General features: G+C 39.7%; 1 protein-coding gene across 1 annotated transcript in view; it reads left to right on the forward strand.

Moving 5' to 3' along the window:
- Positions 1–6,055: 6,055 nt before the first annotated feature.
- The window catches only part of ARHGEF4 (Rho guanine nucleotide exchange factor 4), a 221,455-nt gene continuing 207,707 nt past the window's right edge, over positions 6,056–19,803 (forward strand). The window contains exon 1 of the mRNA XM_019289481.3: positions 6,056–6,475. Coding sequence (XP_019145026.3) covers positions 6,260–6,475 — 216 coding nt within the window. The 5' untranslated portion in view covers positions 6,056–6,259. The remainder of the gene's footprint in view (positions 6,476–19,803) is intronic.

Raw genomic sequence — 19,803 nt, forward strand, 5'->3', positions numbered from 1 at the left:
AATCCCAGGGCACTTGTAATGAGTTCAGAGTGAGGATGAATGCTTGAGCAGGTGGCCAGAGGTCTCCCAAAGAAGAGTAATGCTCGCCCAGGGTGTTTACATACTGCTATGAACTAGAACAGTCTCTCTCATGCCAAACCACAAGCTGCTGGTTGAAACCTGAGCTGAACTTCCTTGATGATCAGAGGAGCCTGGCTAACTTTCAGCACAGGCAGTTTTCATTTTCACACCTCTCCAAACTTGCTGGGACAAGAACCAAATGTATAAGCACACAATGAACTCCTATTCCTGGGACATTGCTGACCCAATCTCAAGCAGCATGTGTCAGAATATGCTAAAAAAAAGGTTGTTTTCTCTCAAAAGTTTTCCCAATTTGGCTTTTTGAGGCTTATGTGGTTTCTGCTGTTCACATAAACTACAGTTTTGGCCATCTGCATTTAGGCAAACCATGGTTAACTCACAGAGGCTTTCATCTGAGAAAGTCTTGCATGTTTCATGGGACCCAGTTTCTTCCTTTAATGTAAGGCAAATGTTGCTTCAATGCGCACAAAGGCTGCAGATTCCCCAGAACACTGTGTGGAGATCTGCTCATCCTGGCTTTTCACCCGCTGGTGTTGGTGGTGTATGTGCACACATGCTGGCTACCAGATTAACTCCAGAGCTCCTCAGTGGATTTTGCACAGCCTGAGCTAAGTCTGGATCTTTACTGCTCTGGGCACACACTAGTTAGCCAGCACCATTTTGGGCGCTTTTACAGCTCACACCTTCAGTTCCATGAGGACAGATGTCTGCTCTTTATATCCCAGTGGAGGTTTTAATGGATGGCCATCCAGCAGTGACTAACTCATGCAAGAAATAGCTCTAAATACTTCTGTGCATTTGTGAATAATTATAAAGTGCTACAAAACTCAGAATAGTGTGCTGGCTAGTAGTCCAGCCAGATGGAAACAGTCTATCAAATACCACAAGAAGCCCAGTTACCTAGAGTGCATCTCTTCCCTGTGCAGATTCGGGAGGCTTTTCTGCCTTCTTAGGTGCTGAATAAATGTAAGCACTGCTGCAGGATTGCCAGCAGGTTCAAAATAATCACAAATATCATGTGTCCTCAGCTTTTTTGGGGGGCTTTCTCAGACAGTTGAAGAATTCTGCTTAGGGCTCCCCTGTAGCTCCTTTTAGGATTTCTGGTAGCCAAAATGCATTTTTTACTCAAAACTCCAGTGCCTTTAGCCCTACAATTAGCAACAAATCAAAACTGTGATCTTTTAGCAAAAGGCAGTGAGAAAGGCAGGAAAGACAACAGCTTTCCAGCAGGTTAGGGGCATCCTGTTTCCTTAAGGCATGTAAAGGTTTGGTAATGAAAGGGGAGAGGGGATGCAGGCAAGACTGGAGGATGAGAGGTCCTGGAATTTCAAGAGAGCCGTGAGGTAGCTGCAGAAATACTGGAAAGTGTATGGAGGAGCAGTGCTGCTCATGATAAAACTAGTATCTCTAAACAAGGGAGATACTGTCTTAATGCTTCCCTCTGCATAGACAAGCAACTTTTGAGGAGCCAGGGCTCTCATTTTAAACAGATTTCTCACCATCATAACTGTGGTAGAAACATACAATATTCTGAAATACAGATTCAAGAAACTCCTTTGTGGCGGTGGGAGGGGAACCATTACCCCTCTGGTTCTGAAACTTGGCTTGTGGTTACTGGGCACCTGACACTCATCACTGTGAGCAGGAAAGGACAATGCTCTGGCAGTTAATAAAGAAGTGAAGTCCTCATCAGGAAGAGACAGGTTTACATTCTGTTTCATGTCCTAAGCTCTCTCCTACTGGAAAGATTTATTCCAGTCTCTCCCCTGTATCTAAACAAGAACAATGAAAAAAATTCTTCCAGTTTAAAAAAAGTGCAATCAAATAGAAAAATCTCCATTGTGCTGATGACAGAATAACTTGGCAGTGAGAGGTGGTATGATTTAGAGTTATTTTTTGGAAATATTCTAGACACCATTTATATTAGTACCAGCTTAAAAGTGTCTGATTCCTACTGTTGTGGCTAGAGCTAAGTCTGATAAAGGGGATAATCAGTCATGATAGGATTGAAATGGGCTATACCCTATTTGAAGGTTTTATTTATATAGATACTGGACAGTTTGTAGGAGTTTAAAATGCTGTTTATTGCCGTTTCAGTGGGCCATTCGACTGAGCATTAGTAGAACCTGTGACCATCAATTACTCACCTAAAACCTGCCTATATCAGCTACATACCTGTGGTGAGTAGTGTAAATATATATAGATTATACATATAAACTCAAATCGTACTCTATATGCAATTAGATATTTATCATAAACCAGTCTGAACTGGAACTTTACTTGGATACATAACCATGAGATATCTGTTTCAGCTATACAAACCTGCTGGGGCAACACCAGAGCCGAGCAGTCAGTTGGGTAAAGTCGAGGTTAACTGCATTCCCGGGGCTCTAAGATTTAATTAAGTAAGATTTCTGGGGCCTGTGAAGGTAGAAGTGTAATGTCAATGCTGTACTCCCTTTCCCACTTCAAAAATATACTATTGTAGAATCTGGCAACCAAAGCATAAAGTTTAAACAATTCACTCATTGTGTGATGACTACTTAATCTAGATGATCAGGTAAACTGACATCTCAATAATGTTACCCATTTGTTCTTCATAACTGAAACAGCTTCTCAACTGCTTTACGTCATGTTCCCTTGTGTCTGAAAAATCTGTTACCTTACATTTCAATTCCTTGGCTTTTAGCAGCTTGCCCTTCTAAACTCCCATTCGTCTGAAATTTCTTGGCTTCTTCTCTACAGCCTCCAGTTATTAACATGGGACTGTGACCATTTCAATGTCAAACATGTTTGATTTCTAAAATACCTCAGACTGTAGCTACTGAATGTTACAGTAATACTGAAGGTTATTAACAGGCCAGGGATAAATAAGGATGGCTATGAAAACACTGGCTTGAAGATTTTAAAAGTTGCTTTCTGAGCTCCATTTGCAAAAAGTCTTCTTACAATACTCTTAGAAACAAATGGGACAATGAGGTAGAGGTGAGGATAATAGAAATAAAACCTGTGGGGTGCTTTGGGGTTTTGTTATGTTTTTTTTTTTTTCGTTTGTTTGTTCAGGTTTTTGTTGTGGGTTGGGGGCTTTTTTTGGGTAGGGGGGTTTGTTAGTTTTTTTGAGGGGGCAGAATTGGTTGTTTTAAAATCTTGGGATGGGGAAGTATAGTCCTATCTAGAACTCTTGTAAGCAGCTGTTCTTCAGGCTGAACAGAACTGAGTAGGGAACATGGTATTGGCTGCCAAGAGCTTACATGCACTCCTCTGGAGTGTAATATGCTCCTGCTATGAGTAATTTTTAATTTAAAATAGCAAAACAAAAAACTGGACCCATTTTTCTATACTACACTTTGTACTAATGAAGCTGGGGGAGCTGCTCAGGAATTGTATCTGGCAAGAAAAGCTGTTTCCAAGTGTGAATCAAGTCCAACACAAAACAAAAATTTGACTTGTAATTACAGTCTGTGAAAGGAAAACTACTTATCACAGTATGGTGCTAAAATTAATTCTTCACAATTGCAAAAATTTCTCATCAAGTTATAAAAAAGTTACTATTTAGAATACTTGTTTTATCTTAAGATTTTGAAGCCATTTGAGATATTGAACATTATGAAAACAAGCAAACCCAGTATCTGGACACTGCATGCAAACTGCTTTTTAACTCACCTTAAGGATTCCAGATCAGGGACCCTTAAGGCTTGGTCCAAGTCTACATGATTTATTTTCCTAAAATTGCTGAGATCTGCTGTCATGGCTTCTGCTTGGGGTAGAAATGCTGGGAATGAAGGTGAATGCTGACTATGTGAAGGATGTAGCAAGTGGATCTTATTTTAACTATTGTTTCATTTGCACTCCGAGGGCTGGAAAATAGCTTAGACAGACTCGTCTTTGTTGATTCATATCTCATTATTCAATTCATAAATGGCAAGGATTAGAGAAGAAATACTAGGGTTGAAAACATCTCATGTAGAAACTTCTTAGTGGTCAGAATCAAAGAATTGGGAGACAACAGAAAGACAAAAATAATGTGCCTGTGCCAGTATGTGGCGATGTCATGTCCTTCTGGGAACAGACTAAGAGAAAATACCTTAGTAGTATATGCAGTTTTCATCTGCCTCCACCCTTGTAATTTTCTCAGCTGACAGTGTTCTACAAGTTTATAAGATGGCTCAGTCACCTGCTTCTCAACATTTTTTTGGTTTGACTTCTCCTTTCCTATCACCTTCTATGTCAAGTGTTCTTTAACTGTGTTTAAAATTGGCAGCAACAGTGAGCAGGCTTTTGGCATGGCCACAATTGCTTTCAAACAATGGTGGTAGTACCCTTCTCACCCCTAGGGACAGGAGAGCAGGTGAGAGTTGTAGAACTTTCCTCCCCATGCTTGGGGGTGAGGAGTGCTGGTTTGTCCCTGTGGGGGGAAGGTTGCCACACAAGGACTCTGCCTGCTGACATTTGGGTCCGTGAGTGGTACCCTAATCACCTGCAGGTGGGAAAATGTAGGGACTGCTGCTGAGGATTACTCAAAAGTTGTGTTATGTCAGGGTAAGCACTGTGTGGGAATTGCAGGCTCATGTTGTTGACAGCAGAGGGATATGGTGAGGAGGAGTGAGCACTGGGATGTTATCCAACTCCTTTGCAGTTGCTAAAGCCAGCTTGCCTTCAACATCTGTACTCAGGATTGCCTGCAGGAAGAGAAATGGTGTTCCACTTTATTCTAGCAAACTATCTCAGGAAGGTTTGGCTCTCCAACTCGTTGTATTTTCTCCTTAAATTTGTGTGAACATGAAAAGAGAGGGAAATAGTGGCAGCTGTACCCACCAGAGGAACCAGGTGAGCCAGAAACCTTGCAAAATATATCAGACAAAAGAAATGTGTGTGGTTTCTGCATTTCATTTGCCGTTTCTTGGGGACAGGCTGTATATGGGTGCGTAGCAATTTTGTTTTTACCTTTTGTTTTCTAAAATGCCCATTCTAATAGTAAAATGTATGGCTCAGGAAGCCCTATTTAAGTCACTGAGATTAGGTCAAGGTGGTGTTTAATATGATTAAAGATTGTAAAATTGGATGGTAAGCATTTACTGAATAACTGCCATGAGATGCTTGAAGGTGATCCAAGATGATGGAGTGTTAGATCCTCTGTAAGTTAAAAAGGGCAATATTTCAAGATACTGGAACTCTTGATTAATTCTTCAGTGAACCATGGAAATGTCTTCCTTTACTTGAATATCCTCTCTGTGGTGGCGGAAATAATTTGCAGAAAGTGTAAGTTTCTGCATGACACTGCCAGTAAAGTTAATCCTATTCATTAAAAGAAAGCCTTTTAGTTGTTGATGCTGTTGAATTTTTATAATTGAAACAATTAAACCTAAATCTTTGGGTCTTTTCTGTCACTAAGAGTAGGCTAAAGGTCTTTGAAATTTTTCTTAATGTACAAGTTTGAGCTGTCACAAGGAACAGATGAGCTGCTTAATGTTTAACTAAAATTTACTTAGTTAATCTCTTGCATATTTTCTTCATGTTTTGGCCTATGGAAGGGCTGTTCATTGTTTCAGAATGTCTTGGCTCCAGTCCATCTGCAAGACCTCATTTTTCTTTTGAAATTTGTAGTCTTCACAAGCTTGGCATCTGTGATATCACAAACAATGAATTACTGTAGCTGGAAGTCTCTGGAATTAAAAAACCCTCCTCTGTAAGAACATAATTTTTTTTTACAAAATTGGGATTTGTTCTGAGGAAACACAGTTGACATAAAAAAGAGTTTTCAAAGATAACAGATTTTTCATCTTTTTTTCCCCCCTTCAAATGAACTGAAGTCCTGATGCCGAGGACTTGCTCTTTAAATAAATGGGATCTTTCTCTCCTCTCTTGGCAACAGCAGGAGTATTCTTGTGCTGTATGACAAGGCTAGCTGGTGCTATATTTGTCTTGTAGCTGTACACGCATTTGTAAGAGGTTGTTTAATAAGACAGAGGCAGAAAGCCAATACAGTTTAAAGAAAGTTTATTCTACTACAGCCTGAACTTTCTGGGTTGGCTTAAAGACAACGCTGCATAGTTCTGGAGGATCAGGGAATATCATTACTGATATGAAATTAAAACTTTCCTGAGTTGTCTCTGGAACGATCAGGGCTTTGTGGAGAAGGAGGGGGGCGTGGGGGTGTGACACGACGGACGTTTTTAAAATGGAGTTTAATAGATGTTTGGGTGCATCAGCAGTAGAGGATAAAGGAAGACAAGAGGGTGGGGAAGAAGATATTGATAATGCTGGGAGTAGTGTTGTCCCTGAAGAGCTGGATTTGGTACAAACGTACCTTACCTGTTTGTCTGAACAATATATGAAACTGAAATTCACTCTGACAGCGTACCTGACATGCTGGCTGTTGTTGAAACTCTGCAAGGTAAGAAATTATAGTGCAAGTCTATGATACTTTTAGTTAACTTCCTATGTGCTTAAAATACAAATTAATCAAAATATCTGCTGAAGCATTTGAGAATTCATTACTATGTATGATGCAGTTTCCTTCATGGTTTATTAGTAGCAGGAGCTTTGTAAATACTGACATTGTACCAAGAAACAGGTGATCCAACAAGGGAAAGAATGTAGGGGCTGATAATGGGGTGCTATACAAAGCAATGCATTAGTAATTGCTAGCCAGTTTATCTCTGTATACTATTACATAATTGCAAAGGTTTCAAGATTATTTTAGATTAATTTCTAGGTGCAATTTCTTGTCATGTTCTTCACTGGTTTGCATTCATCTCTTGTGTTGGATGAACACTGGAATGTATTTTAACTCTGAAAATCTGAACCTTATAAAAGTAAAGAATTGGTTGGGAGTTTGGAACATTTTTGTCAAATATAATGGAGTTTTTGAGGTTGTGGTGGGACTTACTTTAAATTTGATCTGGCCGCATCTAATAAAAATACTTCTGCCTAATGTGTTACTGGATAGGGAAGCAACAAGGCAATGCACCAGGTACAAATGCTATAGTTCATTCCATTTCATTCCCTGCAGAAAGCTACTGTAATGTTCAGATCCAAGCACAGAAACATTGAATTCTACAGAAGCAATACGATTTAAGGTTTTAGGTTTATGCAGAGAAGCACTGAGACATTTGAGCTTCAAATGCTGCTGGTTACAATGGTGTAACGAGGCTGTATGAGTAAATTTAGAATGTGCAATAGGTCTTTGTTTCTCCATTTCTGCATTCAAATCTTACTGTCATAGGCATTTAGTTGATGGGCAGATCACCATATAGACCAAAAACAAATGTCAAGGCAATATTTGCTGGCTGTTTTTTCTTCAGAAGAATGTGACAGAGGAGATCCATGATGATGGTGGGGTGGAGACCACAGGAGTGGGACCAGGTGGTGTCTCAGCAGCAGCAAGCACTCTCTTCCATGTGCATGGCAGCTTTGGGGCAGCAGCTACATTGGGTTTTTTGAAAGCACAGCTACGCAAAAATATAACATAAAAATGTAAACTGAACACTACTAATAGTTTTATGTGTTGGGTTGCTAGATAACTTTGTTTCCATGCATATTGCATATTTGTAATGTCTTTGCTCTTGTCTGGATGTAGCATTTGTCCTGTGGTGCCAATTGCTTGCATTAGGGGGCAGATAGAGACCCTTTCATGTAACTTTTTCTCATTTTTTTTCTGCAGGAATCTTTTGTAAGGCTGACTGTAAAGGGGTAGGAATCCACACAGCTTGAGGGGTGGAGTAAACAGCCCTAGGTCAGATGCCAAAGCCAACTTGTGAGGCAGGGTCCTGGTCAGCAAGCACTTCCTGATGGTTTTGAGGAGTGCTGATCCAGGGTGGGGATGGTTGCACTGTATCTGGTTGCTGATTGGTTTGATTGGTTCTCTTGTAGTTTGATCTATTTGCAGCCATTGAATTTGTAGGTTTTAAGAGCCATACTTGTATTACAGAATGAGGCAGAACCTCATTTGTGGCTACAAATCTAGTAGTTGATCTGGGTGTGTGCAACAACTTCAGTCCCTGGGACTCACTGCCTGGGCATAGATTTTTTTGTAGATTAATTGCGAAGTGTGCACAAAATGTTGAGTGGTCTGCACACAATGGTCTTGCACAATGTGGATGAGATATCCTGTAGGATAAATGGTTGTTCCATTTAATTGTGACTAGTTTCTTAGATGACCGGAAGAAATTTAAAAATACATAAGTTAGAAGAGATGTTTCTGTCTGTGATTTTATGTGCTTGCATATAGTGTTACATTTGCACAGTACATACAAGTTTTTCAAGTTAGAAAGGAACAATTCTTGCTACAATAAAGTAGAGTGAGAAGAGGTAATGTAGCTTCTGTTAAAATCACAGATTTCTTCAGAAAGCTTTCTGGGAGCCTTACAATGCCCCAGCTAAGCCAAGAGGATAACTAAACCTCTATTAATGCTTCTTTCTTGCTGAGCTTTCTTAAACACCGTTCAGATTTGAGACCCCACTTTCTTATTTCCTGACTCTCTGCCATGACTTAAACCTCTTCCAAGTCCTAATCCATTCAAAAAGTGCTAATTTTTTCTCCTTCCCCCTGACAAGAACAAAAGCCGCACAGTGTTGCTTTTTCTCAGGTTCTGCAACTTGGCAGAACCTAGCAATCCTGCTGAAGTGGGAGGGTAGGGAAGGCCAGCAGTACTGAAATGGTGCTGTTGTGTTACAGAGGCACCCTTTGTAACAGCTTGTGTACATCCTCTATACATCCAAATGTTTCCAGTTCTTGGCTACAGACAGGGCCCCGGGTGCTCACGGCTTGGAAAATGTCAGGGACTGCCTATAATTCCTTATCAATGCTCCCCCAGAAAGAGCTACATGTCATTTGTGTAAGGGGTGTGGAATGAGCTCTGTAGCTCACCCTTCTGTAAACTAACACAAACAGAATGAGGAGAGACTGTGTTTAGCAGGTGAGAAACCAATCTGAGTGTACTCTCATGCAGTTTGACACAAATTTTAGTTACAAAATAATCAAATTCTGCCATTTGTAATGGGAACATATGCAATAAACCTGTCAGAGTTCAAGAAGCATCTTTGTAGACTGCCATCTGGGACATTTCCCACTCACGTTTCCCTGAGGGAGGCTTCCATTTTCAGGGGTCACCATGACTTGTGGGGATGAGGGAAGAGACTTCAAATCTTTCTTTAATTCAGATTTAACATAAATTTAGTTGAACTGATTCTCTGTTTCAATAGTTTACAATACTTCAGTAATATTCTGTACCTCTGAATATCAAAAGCAGCTGACTAATGCATGTGATTTCCCTGTCATTATGCTTATACTTTAAGCATTTTCTGTCAGCTCACCTGTTTTTTTTTTTTTTACCAGTCTAAAGTCTATAAAAAAGGCAAAATAATGGTGAGACAGGTCTGTAATTCAATTTCTTGTCTCTGTATTTTTGAGTACTGGGTTCTACGGAGCTTCAAACTGCTTTTGCTATCAACTTCTGTGTGCCATGTAAACCTATGAGAATGGATCCCAAGTGAAAGATTAAATCACTGTCCTATGGTTTAGGGCACAGGGGCTTGATTCTTAGCTATTCAATTGATGTATCAGTCTGTGTTCATAATCTTGCTGTCCTTGGCTCAGCTCATTGCCTGTAAAGGGGAAAGGAAATTTGTTTTATTTACTTTCTCAATTTTTTAAATTTTTACTTCTGATTATAAACGTTGTAGGGTTGGACTATCTTCCTGTAAACATTTGGAAATGGTAAGGGCAGCCTGTGCAACAGTACGGGATGAATCCCTTCCTAGGGAAAAGAGAAGCTGGGTTTTCCTGTACTATGAATGAACTTTCTAGCCATCAGCCTGTGATCACAGGGAAGTGTAGGGGCATTACCTGCCTTCTTTTGCCACCCTTTTGAGGAAAAAAAGGGTGCAAAGAGGCAATTTTTAGCCCTTTCTTAGCTGCTGACTTCTAAAAGATCTTCAGTGAAAGTGTGGCCACTTTTGGAGGTGACACTTGTGTTTTCCATACCAACAGGCTGGAAGCTCTAAGACATAGGTGGTTTCTTCAGGAGAGGGTTTTCTCTGGATTCCAAAGGACAGCCTCTAAGAAAATGGTCTAGTGAAGGGGGAGAAGACTATCAGATATATCTTCTTGTAACAATTTTAGAGTGGTTAGATGCAATTGTTGCCTGCCAAACATGCTGCTACTCTGGTTTTAACACTCTCCACATACTCTGCTGAGAACATTTAACTACCGTAAGTTTTAAGCATGAGAACATTTGGTCTGGAAAACCAAATTTGAGGTTCCCATGTCTTTTTGAGTTCTTTTTCAACATGACTTATTATGGTCACAGAAAGATTTTGACAGAGGAAGGAGCTGGACCTTGATATACAGAATGTAGGACATGGGTTTAACCAGTGGACAGTCCCTCCTGGTAGGTCACACTTGGACCAAAAATTCTGTGAGGGGAGCTGGCTGACTCCCTTCACAGCTATTTTCCAGCTACCTTAAGCATTTGTTGGAAATTACAAGGGTTTGACTTTTGTTTGGTTTTTGTTTGTTTGTTTGTTTGTTTTTAGTTTTTTGTTTGGTTGAGTTTGGCTTTTTTGTGTGGTTTTTTGGTTGTTGTTTTTGTTTTGAGTTTTGTTGGTGTGTTTGTTTGTTATTTGATATGCTTACATGGCCTTGCTGCATCTCTTAACTCCTTCCTAATAACTTTTGAACATTCTGGCCAATCTCAGCAAAATTTGAGTGAGGTAGAAGTTAACAGAATTTACAGAAGTAGGTAGTCAGGGAGTGAAAGCAGACTTAGCTAATGCTCCTCCTGACGGAAAGGCTCCTGCATAAAACAGTTCCTTATTAAACATCAGAAGTTTTTTAAAATGATTCCATTTCCACACTGGACAACTGCAGAGCTGTAGGAAAGAGGACTGACAGGTCAGCTGCTTGCAGAAATACATGTTTTCTCAGTAAAGTGTTTTTTGTTTAGCTATTAATGGAACTCCACTGAAGCCTACTGTTTGTCTTCAGTCCTCAGAGTAAAAGCCAAGAAGTGGCTTTAAGAAGTAAACTTGAGACAGCTAAAGAGGGATGTTTTGCAGAAAGCTTTAAACATTCCCTTCCCCCTCCCTTTGGAGGACTGACATTTTAAGCTTTCAGCCAGAATACTCAATCTCCTTTCACTCATTTGGTCAAAACTTCCAATATTTTATTCAGGGTCAGGCTGAGGGTGAAGAGTCTGATTAGATACACTAAACTCCTAAAACATCATAAGCTGTTCTATGGGGCTTGTTTTGTTAGGGATAATAGTTCTGAATCTGTTTTCCTTTAATTTATGCTCCAATTTTCTGGATTCCTTTGGGCCAGAAATATTTAAACAGTCTTTTTTATATTGGAATGGTACTTGCAAGGCTGGGTAGAGCTAAGTGCTGTAGAGAGACAGGGCAATGAAAATGGAAAACAACAGAGGGAAGCTTGGAATGCATTGAACCTGACAATGAGCTTGGTTCAGATTGGTTTCTCATTCTGGGCAGAGATTCAGTTCTTTATGGGCAGTGTAAACCATTCATCAAGTGCTGGGGACTTTGACTTCGACTTCCTCATTTCCCCATTGCAAAAAGCCAGGAATTGAAAATTTTCCAGTATCTTTAGTATTCATCAAGCCATCTCCTGGATCCAGCTCTGACCTACAAGCAATGTGTTCAGAGTGCAGGCTGTGAAAGACTGATGTGCAGAACAATTCTGAAACATTCTTTATAAACCTGGGGAACGATTGTTGGAAAATCCAGCCACATCCCTTTTTTACAACCTCATTCTCTTAAAATTTTCACACCTTCATTTGCATGGGAGAATGTGTTCAATAGCTACTTTTCAGTGGAACTGTCTTTCTCAGCTATCACAGTTCTCAAAAAACACTATCAATCAAAGCTGTATTATTTTCTTTATGCTGTTAATTTAAGCCCAGTTCCTGTAACAAACCTGCAGGCTTCTGCAGCACTGCAGCTCATGAATCAGGGCAGAACTTTCTTGCTGAATTGTGACTTGATGATTAGCGTAAAAAAGTGACTGGAATCCTGCCTGACTAATGGAGTACACAGGGTGGATTAAGAACCTGTAAGCAGATGATTGAGAATAAATCACTTCTTGTGCACAGGGGAATATTTGATGCTCTTCCTATAAAGTTTCTCATTATTACAGAGATCTAAGAAGGCGCTGCATGTTTTTTCTCCTCCTGATGTTTTGTGTTGGAAGAAAAGCAGAACTGGTTGGAAAGAAATAAAACTTCTCACTTGATGCTTCAAATGTGGGGCTCCGAATGTGATTATTTACAAATCTGGATGAAAATTGGCAAATAAGGAAGAATTTGTGCTGTTAAAAGCCTTTAATAAGATGTTGCCAGATAGCAAAGTGTATAAATACCCACAAGAATGCTTGAACAGGGCAGTTTTAAAAGTTAGCTAGATCACTCTACCATTCAGGAGCAAGGAGTGAAATACAATTTCCATTTCTAAATAATAACTAATATATTCTTTTTACATGCTTGAGTTTGATTTTTTTGGAAACTTGCATTTGCACTGAGAAAGAATGTGTCTAAATGTAAAAAGGCTATTCTTTGTAGAGCCATCAACCTTCAATCATACTAAACCCAATTTCTGTAAAGATGTTGTAGAATAATACAGATAATTAAAAACAAACAAAAAGCGAGCAACTTTTATCCCTTTGCTTTGAATTTTAATAGATATATTGCATTTTTGCCTTAGTCAACGGCAGGTTTTGTTCTCTAGCTTTGTTTTGCTCTTAGCTATGTTTTTGGATTAAATCAGTGACTTTATTGGTAGACTACAGGAAATAGTAGCATTTTGATTATGGTCATTGTAAGTGGACTGTCATTTAGATTCTAGCAAAAGAAAATGATAGGATGAACCTTGGGAGCTCACCTTTTCTATCTTAATGCAATAGATGAGACTGTAGTGTTGGGGTTTAGAGAACTTCCAGGTAATAGAGGAATCCAGACAGAATTATTTACCATAGTACAGCTGCAAGCCCTGAGCACAGACCGAAGTTCACAGGCAAATATTCGAGCAATGTCCATCCAGGTGTACCACTCCAAAATCTCTGATCCACTCTCTGCCAGCAGGTTCTGCTTCTGCCAGAGGAGCAGTGCCACGGTGATGTGCAGCTGCCATGCTGAAACACAGGGTTTAATGTCCAGATGTGTTAAGATAAGCTGGAGTCAGCACTGCTGTTTTCTTTAGCCATTCCAGCCGACTTTCTGTGTTAATATAAGTGAGGCCCACTAAGGCAGACAAGGTCAGTATAACATCCACTTATATGGTACAGGTGATGTGAATCTATCCCCTGGACGGCATCTGGAAAAGCTGGCTGGTAAGATGTGTTACAAAGTTATTTACTAAAACCTCATCTACTGATTATCAACATAATCTGGTGGCTTGTATGAGACAGGGAATTAACAGGACAAAAGATACAGATTTTTATAGCTCCTTCTGTATTTTCTACCTTTTCCTGGTAATTATATATGGTATCATTCCCTAGAAAGCAGTATGAATGCCCTATATTAAATTATATGGGAAAGAATGTCATAGTCCTTTTTCTACTTTGTGTGTTCCTTCAGAGCTGAATTGGGGGAGAAAACCTAGTATTTGGAAAACATTTTGTGAATGTTTCTGTGCTGCCAAAGCAGACAGATAGCTTTCATGCTCAGACACAAAGTTATGGGGTGGGGCAGGCAGAAGGGATTAATGCTGTTTCCATATGAATAAGTAGGGATTTTTTTGGTATTATTTGCTATAATCCTATTAGCCAATGGACAAGCCTAGTACAGTTTGGTAGCCAGTCTCTCCCTGCTGAAAGAGAGACCGGGCCCTTAAGGTGTGGTGAGAAGCGCGTGGGTGATAAACTAGAATGTGGAAAAAATATAAATGTCAATGCTCAGGAGACAGTAACTTTCGTAATGTTGCCAGTTAAAGTTTTCAAATTGGCATTTTTTCCCTTGAAGTCCCAGCTCCTGGAGGCATGTGACTGTGCAAGGGTCTGATTTAAAAAAAAAAAAAAAAAAAGTTTTCACGTTCTGTAACTTCAGAGGAAAACTGAAATACCAATTTACAGCGGGAAGTTCTTAAACAATGAGTCTTTCATCCCTGGACTTGTCAATCATCTTTCAAGTATTTTAGACCTTGGATCAGCTTGTAAAAGATGCTGATTATAATAGCTGCTGGATTGACTTTTTGCTTTGCTTAGTCCAAATAAAAATTCTAAATGCACGAGTGTAGCAGTATTCATCAGAAAAGCGCAGGCTTTCATTTCACTTCCCACATAAATACCCAGCCAAGATACCCAGCAGAGAGAGAGTGCAAGGGGACTGACATCAGCAAAATGCAGTGGAAAGAGAGGAAAACCTCTTAAAAAGAAAAGAAAAGAGAGAGAGACAGAAAGGGTGAAAAAAAAAATTGCATTTTAGCTGCTAGAAACAAGCAAAGGCTTCCAGAGCAAATCTGCACACAAGATATCCTGGGAGTGGTAGTGGTCATAAATGGTGGAAGATTTCCCACTGTCCAGCAGACCAGTGTTTGCCACTCTCCTAAGACAACAACTGCATGTTGAATTGTGACGGTGACAACATAGGGTGGTACTAATTTTAAAAAAAGTGATCTCAGTGTGATCCCACGGAATTTCCAATCTTACTGAAACCAGGGCTCTGCGTATATCTTTGTTTCCATGGATGTGCACTCTTTTTCATCCTGTTTGCTTCCAACTATCTCTCAGTCCTAAGAGAATGGAACCTTTGGCTCCATGGTCCTGTGTTCAGAAGTCCTGTGCAGAGCAGTGTTTATTTTGTGTTGGGGACAACTAATATGGGTCCCCAGGGGCGCAGCAGCCTGGCTGGAGCTGGTGTTTGTCCAAACCCTGATCTCTGGAAACACAGACTGCGGATTGATGTCCATCGCACAACACTGTCTTCCCACATGTGCTCAAACCAACTGTACAATTCCAGTTCAGTAGAGTTCATCTTTTCCAGACTGAGAAATGTGAACAGTCCTGTGTGAGCACACTGAATATTTGGGTTCACTCCTGTTCCTGCTTCAAGCTTCCAACAGGGCCTGGATAAACTGCTTAATCTCTGAATCAGTTCTTCACCTTAAGGGAAAATTTGCTTATTCCCATCAGGAAGTACGCATGTGCCTTGCATAGCAAGTCTCTGATTTGGGCAGCAGCCTGTAGCTATCACTGCATTACAAAGAGCAGGTGGAAGGGGAAATGGCCTAGTCATTAGCAGGAGAGAGGAAGTTAAATTTGAATGACAACTGCAGTTTGTGAGTTAAAAAACCATGCAAAATTAATTGAGCATTTAAGTTTTCAGATTAGATTTATTTTAGAATTGTGTAATAAAGAAATTGTAGGACATTGCTGAGACGCTTATGCAACTATTTTTGGCTTTTAAGTGCCTTTTTTGGTGGTGCTCATGCCTAATTGCTTGTTTATTAGTCCATTTCTTCCACCCACACACACACTTGGAGCAACACAACTCATAGCAAGTTGCATAAGTCAAGGAGTAGATGTGTCTGAAAACCTAATTTCTCTCTCACTTGGCCCAGTAAATTTTCACTTCCATGGAAGTGCCATGTTTCAGGGCACAGTCCCACAAGCAATGCAGAAACAGGTGGGAATATTGGTCAGCTGGAACTTCCTTACACCATCATTGCCCCAACAGCATGGGACTATACCCCATTCTCATTAGCTGCCAGAAAGTCTTTCCAAGAAAGCCAAACCTACCTAGACAAGGTCAGGACCTGTGTTGTAAAATACACAGCAGCTGTGAAAAGATTCAGGGACTGTTCTGTTAAATTGTCAGAGAGAAGTCATTTTTCCAGTAGATCAAAGGATCATGTAAATAACCTCAGGGTTATTTACATGTTGTGTTTGATCCTGCTGTCACTTTGCTCTTCCCCTGAGCAGCACTAGGAGTAAATTATCATCGGATGAAAAAGACAAGGTTAGAGACAGGAACTACTTTTATTTGCCAGTTCTTCAGGTTAAGTACAAAACTCAAGAAGTGGCTATGCAATGGCTTATAGAGATAGAAGTGTGCAGAATCAAAAATGTATTCCTCAGAAATCTGGTAACTTCATTTGTTTTCAATATGTGATCCTTGATGATGCAAAATTATTTAGAAGACATTAGTAGTGGTTTTTCCTTTGTTTGTTTTATTTTCAGAACATCAAAGTGAGGTTTCTGAAGCTGTTTTTTTTTTAATGGTTTACTACTGCCACTACAAAAATGGTAATTCTTTATAAAAAATCGGGAGTTACATAAAAAGAAGCAAGCTGACAGAATAGGCTAAAAATGAGCATGGAGAAAAGTAGGTAGTATTGAAAGCTATTTTAGAACAAATGTCAGGAAACTTCATTGTTCAGGAATAAACTAATTTTGCTTTAAATTAAAATCTATTTATTTGAACAGGTATAGCTTCAAGAGTTGCCTATAATTACAGATGGTTCAGTCTCCCTTCTCATTTTTATGAACCCCTTTGCAATTTATCTTAAAGCTCCCCAGATCTGCAATGCCTGTTCTAAGAGAGAGGTTTTAAGTGAGCGTGTTAAAAAAGAGAGGCTGAAACTGAGGGTAAGGACCTCCCTGAGAAGAACATGCACTTCTCCAGAGGAACAGTGGGGCACTTGCTTCCGGGAAGATTCAAAGCTGCCATAACCTTGGTTTACTGCAGGCTGGTGTACATCTATATGTTTATATCTATATCTCAGGCTAATAAATAAGGGCACATAATGGAATCTGTGACCCTAAGGTCAGATTTACTACCACTGACAGGACCATGATCCATTTTCCAAGTTCTTCTATTATATTATTTTCTATCTTTCTTTAAAAATAGAAAGCAACTTTTCATTTGACCTTGGAAAATCTTAAAGAATGTTATCATATTATCAATTACTTAAGTAAGCTTTTTGGGATGGAGGGGTTTTAGTCCTGTGAGTGAAGGATTATGCACAGCCTACAGTGTTACTATAGCTGAGGATCTTCATCCTCATCTTAAAGATCATAGTTTCTGTGAAACCAATGAGGTGCGAAAGGTCCATACAGAAAAAGAAAACTGGGACAATGTGTATAAGGAATGGGGTTTGAGATCACTGTGTAGAATACAACATCAACTTTTGTTTTATAAGGTATCAGTACTGGAGATGGGCAAGATGTCTTATGGCAGAACCTTCAACTTGAAAGTTTTATTTTATTTTTTCCTTTCCAATGCAAAGTTCAAGCCAAGTTCGCTAAAGTTTGTGAACCCTTCAGCAGCAGTTGGCTAAGTTACAAACAAGCCTGAAATTGTATGTGGTTTGGGCGCAAATTGGAATGGGTCTGATCCCAAGCCACTTGAAACAGCACTTCTGGCCACATGTAGCTCTGTATTTCAGCCTTCTTTTCAACCCAGACCTAGACTTGCCTAGAGGGAAGCTGTGGCTGAAAGTCCTGTGAATGGTGCCCACTGTACTTTTCACTGGTTTTTCACAGAAATGGTGAGCATTGTGTACTTGCCAGGCTTGGGTTCCAGTTCAGCTAGAGGGTCATTATAGACATCCCTATGTGTAAACTTCAGAGTTGAAGGGGCAACATGTGCATCTCACCCAGTTTTCCCCAGGGAGTTTTCTTCAGAACAGACTCACTGCTGGAGCTACTCCCGGTGAAAGCCAAAATAATTCCAAAGGGTGCCCATTGGCTCTCTTCATTTTTCAAAAATTAAACTGTAAAGACTTTTTGACTTGTAGTAGTAGATTCCTTCAGATAAGTCTAAAAGTTTTCCAGTTCTATTCTGTGTAGTGCAAGGTCTGGGGAAAATTTCTTCTGGAAGCCACAAGTTGGTTCCTGCAGGTCTCAGGGATTTCTTTGTGCCAGTAATCACAATATGGATACCTGCCATGATGGTAGGGTCAAACTTTTGGTAATCCAGAATGCGCAAATGCTGGTCCTGTCTGTGTTAAAGACTTGAACGTCTGTGGAGTTGAATAGCTAGATAAGATGTTATTAATAATTATTAATAGAGTAATTAATTGTTATAAATGCTGAGAGGACTTTTACAAAAGCTATTACGGAGTGACTATATTTTGCTGCCAAGTAGTAGTGTATTATTTTGTGACATTGGATATTCTTTCCTTTTTGTTACTCTGAGTTGAACAGCCTTGAAACTCTGGCTAAACAAATCTCCAATGTTTCTGAGTTTGTATGGAATGACTAAGCTTTGGCTGAAAGTTTTCTGACATGGTAATATCTGTTCATGTCTTTTCCTGGCTTCCTTTCTTCTCTGTGAAGGGCAAGCTCATGAATAAGACTTCTGGGAAATATATGCCAGCAACTTGAATATGAAACATGAGGAGTAAGTCTATAGCTCTTATGGCAATGTTTTAAAGAGTTGCCACGTAATCATTTGTTTCAGAGCCAGCTCCTCTTAGACAATTCTTGGGATATACTCTGTATGTAAGATGCTAAACCCTGGGGCCCAAGGGAGGCAGAGTTTCTGGCTTTTCTAGTTAGGAATGGGTAGGTTACTTTCCCTGTCACATGTATGCTGTTGTCACTGGCTGCTCCCTAATATATTGCATCCACTGTCACTTGAGTGGTGGCTAAGAAAACGTGGATGTCCAACCCTTTCTAGAGGCAGGTGCTACTGTTTAGCTATAATTACTCACCTGTGAACATTTTTCAAGTGACACGAGCCTGACAATTATCTTTATATAACAAGCATTCAGAAAAGAGCTGCCTGAATTTTTCATTTTATGGTGTCTATTGTAACTGACAATAATAGAGGCAAACTTTGGATATGGAATAAATTTTTAGAACTAGGATTGCACAGTTTAGAAATCTTTCAGTTTGCTGTTAAACTATCCAAATGCAATCTTGATGTATGCACTTTGAAACTGTTTTGTTCCATAGTCCGCAGTGAAATCTAGGATTCAAAGCAATTTGACATTAAGTGCCATTTTTAGTGTATTTTGATATAGGTCAACTTCTATTACCTCTTTTCACTTCCAAAAATCACTTCTATTGAAACCCAAGCAAACCTAAGATTGTGATTTCGCAGCAGCATAGGTTATATGTGCATATAGGTAGTACAAGGTAGAATTTACCACAACACTGTCTGTGCACCAACCTATGTTCACCTTTGGTTGCTACCACTGTCTGTGCTTCTCTTTCCAGACCAGTCTCAGCTTCCAGCCCTTGAATGCCTACCTCCCCTGCCCACCTGGGTGTTGATTATCTTAAAGAATTTCTTTTTTCCAAGTTCTCCTTTTCAGACACAAATACCTCTATATGGTGTGTGGATTACACACATTCTGGTGGCAGATTCTGGACTTCTACAAGCAAAGTTCTCAGCAGAAATGTTATATTCTACTGGACTTAATTACATCCAAGACAGTGTTAATATATTCTTACAAGATAAACAGATTTTTTTTCCCAGAGAATGACTTGCACCATGTACTGCCAAGCACTTGAAGCTGATCTGCTAAGCAAGAAAGAGTTTAGGACTCATTTATGATCTGACACTGCAGTTTTCTAATGCTCACAAGTTAGGGAGTTACACCTGACTTATATCACTATGAAGTCAGAGCATGGTTGGCCATTTATATAAAGTTAGCCTCAGAGAGCTTCCAAACGGAACTTTTTCTTTTAAAACATTCTTCTGAATCCCCTTCCAGACTGAGGTTTTCGTGTGGTAGCAACACATAACATGACTATGGTTTTAG

This window comes from Corvus cornix, chromosome 9 (assembly GCF_000738735.6).
Source record: "Corvus cornix cornix isolate S_Up_H32 chromosome 9, ASM73873v5, whole genome shotgun sequence".
Classification (NCBI taxonomy): domain Eukaryota; kingdom Metazoa; phylum Chordata; class Aves; order Passeriformes; family Corvidae; genus Corvus; species Corvus cornix.